The sequence below is a fragment of the Anomaloglossus baeobatrachus genome, chromosome 3, assembly GCF_048569485.1.
Source record: "Anomaloglossus baeobatrachus isolate aAnoBae1 chromosome 3, aAnoBae1.hap1, whole genome shotgun sequence".
In the NCBI taxonomy this organism is placed as follows: Eukaryota; Metazoa; Chordata; class Amphibia; order Anura; family Aromobatidae; genus Anomaloglossus; species Anomaloglossus baeobatrachus.
Window position 1 is genome coordinate 315980022 of NC_134355.1, and position 13648 is coordinate 315993669.

General features: G+C 43.1%; 1 protein-coding gene across 1 annotated transcript in view; it reads right to left on the minus strand.

The window, feature by feature from the left end:
- Positions 1-1124: 1124 nt before the first annotated feature.
- The window catches only part of RWDD1 (RWD domain containing 1), a 41077-nt gene continuing 28553 nt past the window's right edge, over positions 1125-13648 (minus strand). Inside the window, exons 6-7 of the mRNA XM_075338328.1 lie at positions 7777-7839; positions 1125-1396 (exon numbers count right to left, since the gene is read on the minus strand). Of these exons, the coding sequence (XP_075194443.1) occupies positions 1287-1396; positions 7777-7839 (173 nt within the window). The 3' untranslated portion in view covers positions 1125-1286. The remainder of the gene's footprint in view (positions 1397-7776; positions 7840-13648) is intronic.

Sequence of the window (13648 nt, forward strand, 5' to 3'; positions counted from 1 at the left end):
CTTTACTACTATTTGGGCAATTGTCCATTTTATGTATGAATTTCCCTAAATGAATGTTTTAGCTCTAGGCTCCCATTCTTCTTTTTGTTTCTCATTTACATTCATCATGTTCATCATGGAGTGACTTCAAGGCTTTGTTTTTTCATTTGAACTTCACTATGTTACTGTGTGTCCTTTGTATTTATCATTATTGATCGCAGCATTTAGGGGGTTAAACAGTCAGAAGCAGTGTGAGAACCACTCCTGGCTGTAAGAGCCAGGACTCTGCTATCATGTAAGCCAAACTCCCAGCGTCAATCTCAGTTCCTGTGCAAGTGTGATTGCAAGGACGTACTGGTATGTCCAAGGACAAGAAGGCACCGCAAAATACAGCATACCGGAACGTCCAAGGTTGTAAAAGGGTTAAGAATCAAAGTATTCCAGTTTATAGTTAAATTGAGGTTCTCATATGAAGCCCAGTTTTTTAGGAGAACCTACATAATAGCCATGGAAGACTTCAGAAGACTTCCATCTATCATGGTAACCCAACAGCACCTCACAATCACATTACGGATAGGCCGATGCACATTTGCATAGGCAACTTAGTAATTTAAATGCAGTTGTCAAAAATTGACAGGATTTTCGATGGTTAAAAAGCAGCAATCAGCGCTAGCACATGTTGCTACTGTTAGATGCTGACATATGTAAAACAGACACCAATTTACTAATTTTATAGGATATGATCCCAATGGGGTTATGGCCCTTCCAGGCCTGGTCATTAATGAGTTGAGTATTTCAATAGCAATAAGTTAGCTGATCATTGGGGTTCCCACTACTTGAAGGTACAGCACTTGGCTATTTGTGGCAGTCTCATCAATAATGGAAAATGGTTCACATTCTGACGAGGCACTGCAGAACACACACACAGATATACTAAAATTATATAGTATCAAATGCTGGGAGGTATCACATGTCATCTGGTATGTGGTGACAGACGGCGTATGATACCAGTCTATGAAAAATATAGGTGCACGTAAGAACATGACAATTTTTCCCCTGCATCCACCATGTGCTCCATTTCCTGGCATAATGGTATTTTTTCATTTAGTTTCATAAAACACAGATATTAAAAACAGTCCAATCAATTGATTTTAAGTCACTTTATTCAGTGTGATCTTTGAAGTGTTCAGAAGAGAACTCTCCTGATAGTTAAAATATGACTTAAAAAAAAAAATGGAGAGCAGTGGATGTACATTTATTAGTCACAGATACTGTGACTTATGTGAAGAGCGATGAGTCCAAGGTGATCAATCACTTTCTAAATCAATAGGGTTGTAATCTAAATCATCTTCGTCATCCAATTCTAAATCGTCCATTTCTTGGAATAGAGATTCGTCCACTTCAACGCTGTTACCAGCTGGAAAGGGAGAGAGGAAACATTACTCATCTACAACTTGTGACAACTTGTGGCACTAAAGTTACTACTATTTTTTTATTTTACACATGTATGCTACTTAGCGGCATCGCTTTAGTATACAACACTGTAATAATGAAACAAATGTGAAAACCACACAATGGAGTAATACAATCCATAATATCTTTATTTTTTAGAAAAGTCAAGAACAATTAAAAAAGGAAAGTGCACATGCTCAATTCCTCAGTCTGGCAACATAATTAAGAGGACAATAGAAAACCTCACAACGTGGGGACCAGGGCCAAATAGAATGAGGATGACTGGATGTTATAGATGGTTATACCCAGATACAACAAGGGATATATTATATTCCAGTCATCAATATACATAGAGTCCCCTCCTTTAAAGGTAAAAAATCTGATGTGACAGTAAGAGGATCCCCTCATATGCCGGTACTAACGTATCCTAGGTCAGCAGGGGTAAAACCTATCACAGACAACATACCAGTAATTCAGGTGGGAGGGAACAAGTCAGAGGTCCACGCCCATGGAATTTTATGAAACGAAAAATAATTTGTAAAACTAATAAAATTTGCTTGTGCCATCATTGTTTGAGTCCCCGTTACATTTTCATTTTTCGGTCGATGGCGCAGTATGAGGGTTTTTTTTTTGCGTGGCACCCTGATGCTTTCATTTATGCCATTTGGGGAAACATATGATGTTTGATTGCTTCTTATTTCATTTTCATGCAATGATAAAAAAAAAAAAAAAAAAAAAAGCAATTCTGGTGTTTAGCTTTTTTTCTTCCCTTTGCTGATCAGGTTACAGGTTAACAAGTAGCCTGTCCACCGATTCATGACGACCAAACAATGAACAGAATGAAACAGAGCTTGGCTGCACAATTGCAGCCAGGTATATTTTTCTCTGAAACGCTTCAGTGAGAGGGTTTCATAGGAAAAATATACTTGGCTACAATCATGCGGCCAAGCTCTGACTAGGCTGAGGCCACACGAGGATTACTGGGAGTGCTCGCATGACACTCTGCTCACGCTCGCAGCACAACGAGAGCCGAGTGTCATGCGACTGTGGTCCGATCAGACCACAGTTGCAGAGGAGAGGGCCAGCGCTGCGGTGGAGAGGGAGGGATTTATCTCCCCATTTCCTTCATTGCCGGCTGATGCGAGAATCGCACTGCTCTTGCATTACACCGGTGTAACACGAGAGCAATGCATTGTTTCTCTTGCCCCATAGACTTGTATGGGTGCGAGTGGAACAAGATCGCATTCCACCTGCAGCACGCTGCAACTGTTTTCTCGCTACGATTAGGGCCGAGAAAATAATCACTGATGGGTGTTGGCACATAGACTAAAATTGGTCAGAGTGGAATGCGATTTTTTTTATTGCATTCCACTAGGACCGTTTTTCTCGCAGTATGTCCTAGGTCTTAGGGTAGTTCCACTTGCGATAATCACTCTGATACTTCTCCCGAAAAGTGGAACAAGTGTCATGCATAGGTCATGCAAGTCCACGTTTTTTTTTTTCTTGCCTAGCATCTGTATGACATGAGAGTGCTGGGCAAGTGCTATGTAGGGGTTTTTCACTTAGCATCTGTGTGACATGCGTATGCCATTCGTATGATATCCGTATGACATGCGTATGTAATGCATTGCAATCTTTTTCTCGCACCCATAGATCTGATGCGATCTACACAGCGATACATAGCATGCTGCGATTTGATCCTCAGCACGATAAGAGCTGAGGAAAAAAAAATAATAGATGGACACTGCCTGATTGATTAACACTGGTGAGATCTGATGTTTTATCTGATCACACTCCTCCGTACAAAACGCAAGTGGAACTGTGCTCTTATGCTACTCATAGTTTGGGCAGCATGAAATCAGCTGACAGGCTCCCATTATATACATTTTATATTTTGATTGAGAGGACACCGCAATAAAAGATGTTTTTTTTAGAGTTACTTTATTTTTAACAGAGGGATGAAAGTAGCCTTTTTTAAAAAAAATTCTAAAACTTTTTCCCTTTTACTTAAACTTTTAGTTCCCTCACAGATGTTGAATGTACAATTATTTCATCGCCAATACTCCCATGTTTTTCCCAAAATAAGTCAGTCTTTTAGTCTTTGGTCCAAATAAATGTGCTATGGCTTATTTTCAGGGGATGTCTTAAATTTTTCAACATTTATTCACAAATGAGGTATAGCCATGAATAAATTATAAAGTACTCTTCTTGTTTTTAACATTTTGTAACATTTCATACAAGTAATACAGATACCCTTTAATAATTTATTCATGGCTATACATCATTTGACAAATACTAGACTCTGGGTTAATAAAGTAATTTATATGTTCATACTTTTCCCTATTTGTTGTATGTGGTGCCATGTACTTGCTAATATACAGTATATTTTAATTTCCACTTTTCAATTTATTATTTTATATATACTGTTTACCACTAAAAGAAAGAACCCCCCAAGAATCGCACTTACCAGACCCATACAATAGAGTTGTCACGTGAATGGGCTCTCACTACAAATCTGTGTCGCTGTTAGGTCTTTCTGCATTCCACAGCGGTTGTCTCCCTCTGCTGGCCGGAAGCATTATTACTTGCACGGAGTGATATTGGATTTACCGATGTATGTGAGAGATGCAGTGCAATGCAGCTCAAACATCAAAGGACCTGAAAGCGATGTAGATCTCTGTGCAAGAGTCCATCCATCGTCGGCGCTTACCAGCTGTAGTTGTTTAGGGTCTGGTCAATGCGATTTCTTTGCTCTTTTTAGGGTGTCTGATCTCTAACAAAGTGTCCTACTGTATTCTTTAACTTTACCTGCTGGACACTTCCTAATTGAACGACAACTAAGGTTTATTTTTGGAGTTGGACTTATATTTTTAAGTGAACCTGTCAGGTGCAATATGCACCCAGAACAGTTCTGGATAAATATTGCTAATCAATGCCTAATCGTCCGTGTATTTCTAAAGATCCTTTATACCGTGTTTCCCCGAAAGTAAGACCCTGTCTTACATTAATTTTACCCCAAAAAGTCCCACCCTGTCTTACTTTCGGGGGAGGTCTTACATTAGCCGAAAAAAAATAACACACTACGGTACGGTACTGTACGGTAATTGCCGTATACCCTCTGCCTGCATACCATAACAGTGCCGTATCCCACTGCACACAGCCCCATACCCCATAACAGTGCCGTATCCCACTGCACACAGCCCCATACCCCAAAACAGTGCCGTATCCCACTGCACACAGCCCCATACCCCATAACAGTGCCGTATCCCACTGCACACAGCCCCATACCCCATAACAGTGCCGTATCCCACTGCACACAGCCCCATACCCCATAACAGTGCCGTATCCCACTGCACACAGCCCCATACCCCAAAACAGTGCCGTATCCCACTGCACACAGCCCCATACCCCATAACAGTACCGTATCCCACTGCACACAGCCCCACACCCCATAACAGTGCCGTATCCCACTGCACACAGCCCCATACCCCATAACAGTGCCGTATCCCACTGCACACAGCCCCATACCCCATAACAGTGCCGTATCGCACTGCACACAGCCCCATACCCTATACAGTACATGTTTCCCTACTTGGTTTTTAAATGCTGGACGTTTTCCTCTGCGGTGCGGCTGTGGGTGCGGAAGGCCTGTGCTGCAAGGAACGCTGTGCCAATCAGCAGGGAAACAGCGGTGACGTGGGGCTGGGGCGGCCAATTACAGCCCGAGCTGCTGGGCCAATCAGCGCTCGAGCCGGGGGCCGGCGGTGACGTGGGGAGCAGGGGCGGCCAATGAGCTGTTGAGCTGGGCGGATTGCGGGGTTAACACGGCGAGTTAACCCCATGAGCGCCCAGCTGCACCTGAGGACACCTCTGGAGCCTGGGGACCCAATGGGGGACAGCGGCGGCCCAAAGGTAAGGGCCTTACATTTCACAGCGGCCCCCCAACCCTGCCTTACATCCGGGGGAGGCCTTACATTGAAGGACCCCCCCGTAACCCCAACCTGTCTTACTTTCGGGGGGGTCCTACTTTCGGGGAAACACGGTAATATGCTAATGAGGCAAGCGACTAGTCACAAGGGAGTTACTTCCCTTGGTTAGTCGGCCCCCTTTGCATGTAAGCACGCCCCTCATGTTAATGAATGCGCAGAATCCGATATAGTCGATCTCACCACTCTCTGTTGCCACTGTTCCCAACGCTGCATTTCGGCTCATTGCGCACGATCAGAAGTCCTGGACTTCCAGTCATGCGTATACTATGAAGCCAGGTGTTCGCACACCGGCTTCAAACTGGTGTAGTGCGCATGACCGGAAGTCCGGGGACGTTCTGATCGTGTCCACTGAGCCAAAAACCAGCAGTGACAGCACAGGTGAGAGCTACCATACCTCTAACGCTGTGCATTTATTAGCATGTTAACACGCCCCTGAGGGCATGCTAGCATGCAAAGGGGGCCGACTAGCCAAGGGAACCAACGCCCTTGCGACTAGTCCCTGGCCTCATTAGCATATCAAAGTTTCTTTAGAAATACTTTTTCTAAACATCTCTTAATCTATGCTAGTGTATACAGGGACAGTTCGGCAGGGATTAGCAATATGCACCTAGAACTGCTTGTGGTTCTGGGGCATATTGCACCTGACAGGTTCACTGTAAGGTCAAAAATTGCTACTAGTGCTTATTTTAGGGGAAACATGGAAATGCATGTAGTCTTCAGTGGGCCCCTGGTTGCCATGGAAACCCATTGGCACTCCATGTTTGCACATGGATGGGTGCATGGAATGGCAACCCTCTCCTTGGTTGACACGCTTTAAATTCTACTGTCAGAGACAGGCAGCAGCGCTTAAGAAGTGAACTGCAGCATGCAGCGCTCAAAGACAGATCTCACATTGGACAAGCCCACATGACTCATGTTAAATGCGCACACTGTCATGACTCCCCTGTATTTCCAAAACTGTTGTGAGGTCAAGTGAACACATGATACAATTTGTATATTTGCGGCCATGTTCTGACTAAATTGAGCTGTTCTCACAATTCTGTTCTATTGAGAGCAGGGGGAGAAGAGACGGCAAGTAACAGCAAGTATGCAAGTCGTATTCATGTGGTTAAAGGACACTCACATTTCAGCAATCTATGGTCACACAGAATGACAGCAGACATTTTCTTCTGAAAGCGGTCAACCCCTTTTCAATTCATATATTTTACTATGCGATCACATATCACCAAGCCATCTCCAGTACTTGCCCTACATTCATGTATATGATTGGTATATACTGTATATAATTCTATATACACATTTCACGTTTTTAGTCTTTATCCAGACAAAGTGAGGTTTTTTGTCTTAAATCTAGCTGCAAAACTATAGGGTTATTAGCGCTGGTCCCTTATCCTTACAGAGATATATATATTTTTTGGTATAAAAGAAACATTATTGATTGATAATAAATGGAAGCTTGAACGATATCTTTCGTTTTAGCCGATTAGCAAAACATTTCATTCCCATGAACTTAGGAACCCTGGGAAATAGGTCTGTCATCATCCACGATACAGTAATATACAGGGTGAGCTATAAGTATGGATACACCCTGATAAAAAAAAAAAAAAAAAGTAAAGTAAAGTGAATTCAAAATGGCGGCTTAGAAGAAGGCCTCCATGGGCGTCACCCGGCCTCAAATGTTTTGCCCTTCCCATGCATTTTATCAGGGTGTATCCATACTTATAGATATAGGGAAAAAAAAAAAAAAAACGCTCACCACTGCAGAGACAAGCCTGAATAGATCCTCCTGTTAATATCCAATGGTCCGGCACGGATTAAGGCAGCAAGCCGAGAGGATAATGGAACAAAGCAATGGAAAAGATCCAGCTGGACTCCAAAAGGATAAATAAAAATTCTTCTTTATTTATTTCAACTTGATTAAAAAAATATCCATTTTGCACAAGCCAGTGTCTTTACTTGCAAAATGGATATTTTTTTTTAATTAAGTTGAAATAAATAAAGATGAATTTTTATTTATCATTTTGGAGTCCAGCTGGATCTTTTCCATTGTTGTACCCATACTTGTGGCCCCACCCAGGGTGTACCCATACTTGTGGCCCCACCCAGGGTGTACCCATACTTGTGGCCCCACCCAGGGTGTAGCCATACTTGTGGCCCCACCCAGGGTGTAGCCATACTTGTGGCCCCACCCAGGGTGTACCCATACTTGTGGCCCCACCCAGAGTGTACCCATACTTGTGGCCCCACCCAGGGTGTACCCATACTTGTGGCCCACCCTGTATTATCTGTCTGATGAAGCAACATGCATAAATATGTCCCGCTATAGAATTAGTAAGTAGCAACATTCATAACTTGCCTTCTTCCAGAAATTCGATGTCAGAGGTACACATCCTATGATCGGTCTCAAAAAGCTTCTTTCCTGCACAGCACAAAACACATTGACAAAAAACTTGGTTAAAAATAGTTTATGAGTAGAGCACATGTCAACAGTACCCTACAAAACAATGAAAATACAGTGACATAGATAGGCAAGAGGTTTCTCCCTCACACATGGACTTGCAACTATACTTTATAAAATTAGCCAAAAATATTGACAGACATCCCAAAATTAGAAAAAGGTCCATCAATGTAGAGATAATCCCATAACACTCACCATATTTTACATCATGACGGAATAAAACATTATACAAGAATACAGGAGCAAATGAACTCGTCCACACGTTTTGGCAGATAATGCCTTATTTATAGGGAATCTGTCAGTAGGCGTATTCTCTGCCCCATTACTATGTCCCTCTTGTTTTTACTGTATTAGTACTCCTTTTTTGTTATTACTGTATTTTAATAAGTATTCAATAAAAATATTTAGTTTATCTCTGGTTAGTTTTTTTTTGTCATGGGGATTTATTTTGATCTCCTGGTGTCTTCATTTTGTATAAAGAGACAATGGTGTGGGCGAGGGCAACTATGAGCTCTGCTGCATTGCTAAATCTAAGGGTTCTTTCACAATGGAGTATAGAACGGACAATTGCAAAGGGAGAAAAAAAAAAAAAGAGCATTTGTCTATCGGACATGACTTGTCAATGGGCGAGAAATAAATCTGTGTGAAGTCTGTTATTTACGGATATATTACCATTCTGTAGCATAGAACACTGTACATGATCCTGTAAATGACGGTAGAATAATAGCTGCTGAGAAAAAAAAATAAAAAAATGGATGGGATATGGAATACCCAACTGATTTCACTCATCTCATTTTTCTGGCTAAGAATGGGACTGATTTTTTTTATATACCAGTGTAAGCATACTATAAAAAGGTTGACTGTGTCAAAACTGCCACAGCCAGTAATCTAAGGAGATACATAGTTGGATTCAGGATCTCTTTGCCTACATCATGCTGTTCTCAGATGGAGTATCAAACCTGCTGACAGATTCCATGTAAGGCCTACAGCAAGTTTCTGCCCCTCTCTGCAGCCTTCTTAGGTCAAGTTCACACGACCGTATTTTTGGTCAGAGTGCGGTCTCTGGAAAAAACGCATAGCGCTCAATTCAATAGTTTTCACTTGAGTTGTTTAGATAAGATGTTTTTCGTTTGTGTTGCACGATCCAAACCTGTGAGTGCAAAAACTGGAGCATGCCCTAGTTTTTCCGTATGTCAGATGAGACTATCCCATTCAAGTCTAAGGATGTCCAAAAATAATTCCGGTTCCATGTGGAGCCCCCAAATGGCATCTCAATTCTTTAACATAGTAAGCTGTATGCTGTCTTGTACATTTAAAAAAAAAAAAACAAAAAAAAAAACCTGTACTGATGTGTTAAAACAGACTGCCGCATAATTGGACTTAGAGGTGATTATTTTCAGTCGCTATGTTTACATACTGCACCTGAGCACTTTGAAGTGGTTGTTTACATGTGGGTACATGTGCCATATCATCACATTTCATCTTGCAGGTTAAAATGTTATGTATTTGAGATAATCTTTGATTTGTTTTTGATTGTTTGTTCACCTCATGTTTTTGGCATTTTTTTTTGTGGTATGTATCATTGGGCATGATGCAATATTTTGCACCCTATTGACAATCCTTGTATATACACCACACTGATTCGATACGGTGACTTAATGTTATCCGTGGTGTGGAGTTATGTCAAGATACCTCTCGCCAGTGCTATATGCTAATATTTTGGCTGTTTCAGTAGGCAGCCTTATTTCTTCATGTTGTGCTATTTTTCACAAAGGGTGATTTTTGATCTGACGTATTGTCCTTTTAAATATATCTATTATAAGTTAAATTTTATACCATTTGCTTTATAGACCTGTCCTCAGCCTTTGACACTGTCAACCACTCCCTCCTTCTACAGATCTTCTCTTCCCTCGGTGTCTGAGACCTTATCCTCTCCCAGATCTCTTCATACTTTTCCAAACGTTTATTGTCTCCCACTCCCACACTACCTTTTCATCCCACCCATTCTCTGTCCGTGTTCCTTAAGGCGCTGTCCTGGGACCCTTAGGGTACCGTCACACTTTAGCGACACTCCAGCGATCTGACCTGGTCAGGATCGCTGGTGCGTCGCTACAGGGTCGCTGGTGAGCTGTCAGTCAAGCAGATCTCACCAGCAACCAGTGACCAGCCCCCAGCCAGCAGCGACGCGTGGAAGCGACACTGCACTTGGTAACTAATGTAAATATCGGGTAACCAAGGGCTTGGTTACCCGATATTTACCTTGGTTACCAGCGCACACCGCTTAGCGCCGGCTCCCTGCACTCCTAGCCAGAGTACACATCGGGTTAATAAGCAAACCGCTGTGTTTTTTTACCCGATCTGTACTCCAGCTACATGTGCAGGGAGCCGGCGCTGACAGCGCGAGAGTGGCGGTGCTAGTAACTAATGTAAATATTGGGTAACCAAGAAAGGGCTTCCCTTGGTTACCCGATATTTACCTTAGTTACAGCTTACCGCAGGCTGACAGAAGCCGGCTCCTTGCACATTCAGATCGTTGCTCTTTCGCTGTCAGACACAGCGATGTGTGCTTCAATTTTTTGATGTTGCTCTCCCGCTGTGAACCAGAGTTGTGTGTAACGAGCAGCAATCTCACAGCAGGGGCCAGATCGCTGCTCAGTGTCACACACAGCGAGATCGCTAATGAGGTCACTGCTGCGTCACAAAAACCGTGACTAAGCAGCGATTTCGATAGCGATCTCGCTATGTGTGAAGCACCACTTAAGGTGGTGTCACACACAGCGACGACGTCGCTGCTACGTCACCATTTACTGTGACGTAGCAGCGACGTCCCGTCACTGTGTGTGACATCGAGCAACGACCTGGCCCCTGCTGTGAGGTCGCCGCTCGTTGCTGAATGTCCTGCTTCATTTTTTGCTCGTTGCTCTCCCGCTGTGAAGCACACATCGCTGTGTGTGACAGCGAGAGAGCGACAAACTGAAGCGAGCAGGGAGCCAGCTTCTGGCAGCATGCGGTAAGCTGTAACCAAGGTAAACATCGGGTAACCAAGGGAAGCCCTTTCCTTGGTTACCCGATATTTACCTTCGTTACCAGCGTCCGCCGCTCTCATGCTGCCTGTGCTGCTGGCTACCTGCTCCCTGCACGCCAGAGTACACATCGGGTAAATAAGCAAGGGTTTGCTTATTAACCCGATGTGTACTCTGGCGTGCAGGGAGCCAGCGCTAAGCGGTGTGCGCTGGTAACCAATGTAAATATCGGGTAACCAAGCCCTTGGTTACCCGATATTTACCTTAGTTACCAAGCGCAGCACCCCTTCCACCCGTCGCTGCTGGCTGGGGGCTGGTCACTGGCGAGATATGCCTGTTTGACAGCTCACCAGCGACCATATAACGACAGCAGCGATCCTGATTAGGTCAGGTCGCTCGTCGTGATCGCTGCTGCGTCGCTATGTGTGAACCCAGCATTACTCCTCTCTATCTAAACCTTTGGCCTAGGACAATAAAGTGTCATTGTTTTCAGTACCACCTATATGCTGATAACACTCAGAGCTACCTCTCTGGCCCAGATGTAACTGCCCTGCTGTCTGGAACCCCAGAGTATCTATCGGTCATATCCTCCTTCTCTTGCTTCTTAAAACTCAATGTGGACAAAACTAAACTAATCATCTTTCCCCAACTCCCTTATTTCCCCTGCCTGATCTATTACAATAAATAGCACCACACTCTCCCCAGTGCCTAAAATCTGCTGCCTTTGAGTAACCCTCAACTCCACCTTGTCTTTCATACAGCACATCCAATCTCTCACCACCTCCTGCCATCTACAACTCAAAAGTATTTTCAGAATCAGTCCTTTCCTCAATTCCTAATCTATGAAAATGCTAGTGCATGCCCTCAATCTCCTGCAACATCCTCCTCTGTGGCCTCCCTGCTAATACTCACACCTTTCACGTCCATCCTTAACTCTGCCGCTCGACTAATCCACCCTCTCCTCGCTACTCCACCACTTCTTCCCGATGTAAATCCCTTCATTGGCTCCCAATTCCTCATCATATTCAATTTACTAACACTGACCTACAAAGCTGTCCATAAACTATCTCCTCCATCTATCTCTAAAATAATTTCCCGATATACTGCAACACATAATCTCCGGTTTTTCAAAAACCTCCTCTCGTCTTCATCCAACCGCCTCCAAAACGTCTCTCGACTATCCCGTCCTCTGGAATTCTGTGCCTTACAACATCAGATTATCTGCTACACTTGCAAGCGTCCAACGGAACTTGAAGACCCTTCTCTTCAAAAATGCCTACAGTCTGCAATGACCCTGCTGCCTCACCACCACTGGAGCCGCCTTGACCCCCACACCTAATCTCTCCTCCCCATTTTTCTATAGAATATAAGCCTGCAAGGAGAGGGCCCTCTCCCCTCTGTACCAGTTTATTTCCTGTAACATATCTGTATTGTGTATGTAACCCCTTCTCATGTACAGCACCATGGAATGAATGGTGCTTTATAAACAAACATTATTAACCACTTATCGACCTATTATGTACTGGGTACGTCACGGATCGCGTGCGGTTAATCCCTGCCCCCTGATTTTAACAGCTAACATGTGTGCCTGCTAGTCTTGAGTGGAATCGGTTCCACCTGCGACTATTAACCCCTTACATCTCGCTGCAAAAATCTGGCCGCGATATGTATATGCGCGCCGCCATTATGCTGACTTACCCCGCTCCCATCGGAAGTCACGTGACAGGATCACGTGCCTTCCGGTGGTTGCCATGGTAGCACAGGGTCATATGACGACGCCTGTAGCTAACATGAGTCACTTCCTCTCAATGCCGGAATACAGGCGACATTGAAAGTAAAGCATATCTGCAGATCTTAGCTCTGTAGGTATGATCTGGAGATATGGCAGAGCGATCTGATTGCTATAGCCCCCTAGGGGAATTAGTAAAATAATTAAAAAAAGTTAAAAAGAAAAAAAAAAAAAAAAAAAAAAAAGTTTCAAACCCCCCCCCCCCAAAAAAAAAAAAAAAAAAAAAATGTTTAAATCACCCCTCACTGAAAGTTAAAGGGTTAAAAAAAAAAAATATACACATTTGGTAGCGCCGCGTTCAGAAATGCCCGATCAAAATACAAAATCAATCTGATTGGTAAACGGCGTAGTGGCAAAAAAAAAAATCAAAACGCCAAAATTACGTTTTTTAGTTGCCGCAATTTTTGCGCAAAATGCAATAACAGGCGATCAAAACGTAGCATCTGCGCAAAAATGGTACCGTTAAAACAGTCAGCTTGAGACACAAAAAAATAAGCCTTCACTGAGACATAGATCCAGATAAATGAGAACGCTACGGGTTTCAGAAAATGGCGCAAAATGTGCGCCAGTTTTTTTGGACAAGCTTGTGAATTTTTTTTAACCCCTTAGATAAATGTAAACCTATACATGTTTGGTGTCTACAAACTCGTACCAACCTGAGGCATCACACCGACACATCAGTTTTTTCATATAGTGAATACGGTAAATAAAATATCCCAAAACCTATTGTGTGATCAAACTTTATTTACAATTTTTCCGCATTTGGAATATTTTTTACTGTTTTCCAGTACACTAAATGGAAAAACTTATGGTTTCATTTATAACTACAACTCGTCCCGCAAAAAAAAAAGCCCTTATATGGCAAGATTAACGGTAGAATAAAAAAAAAAAGTTACGGCTCTCGGAAGAAAGAGACCCCCCCCCGAAAGAAGGGAATTTTGTTTACTTACCGTAAATT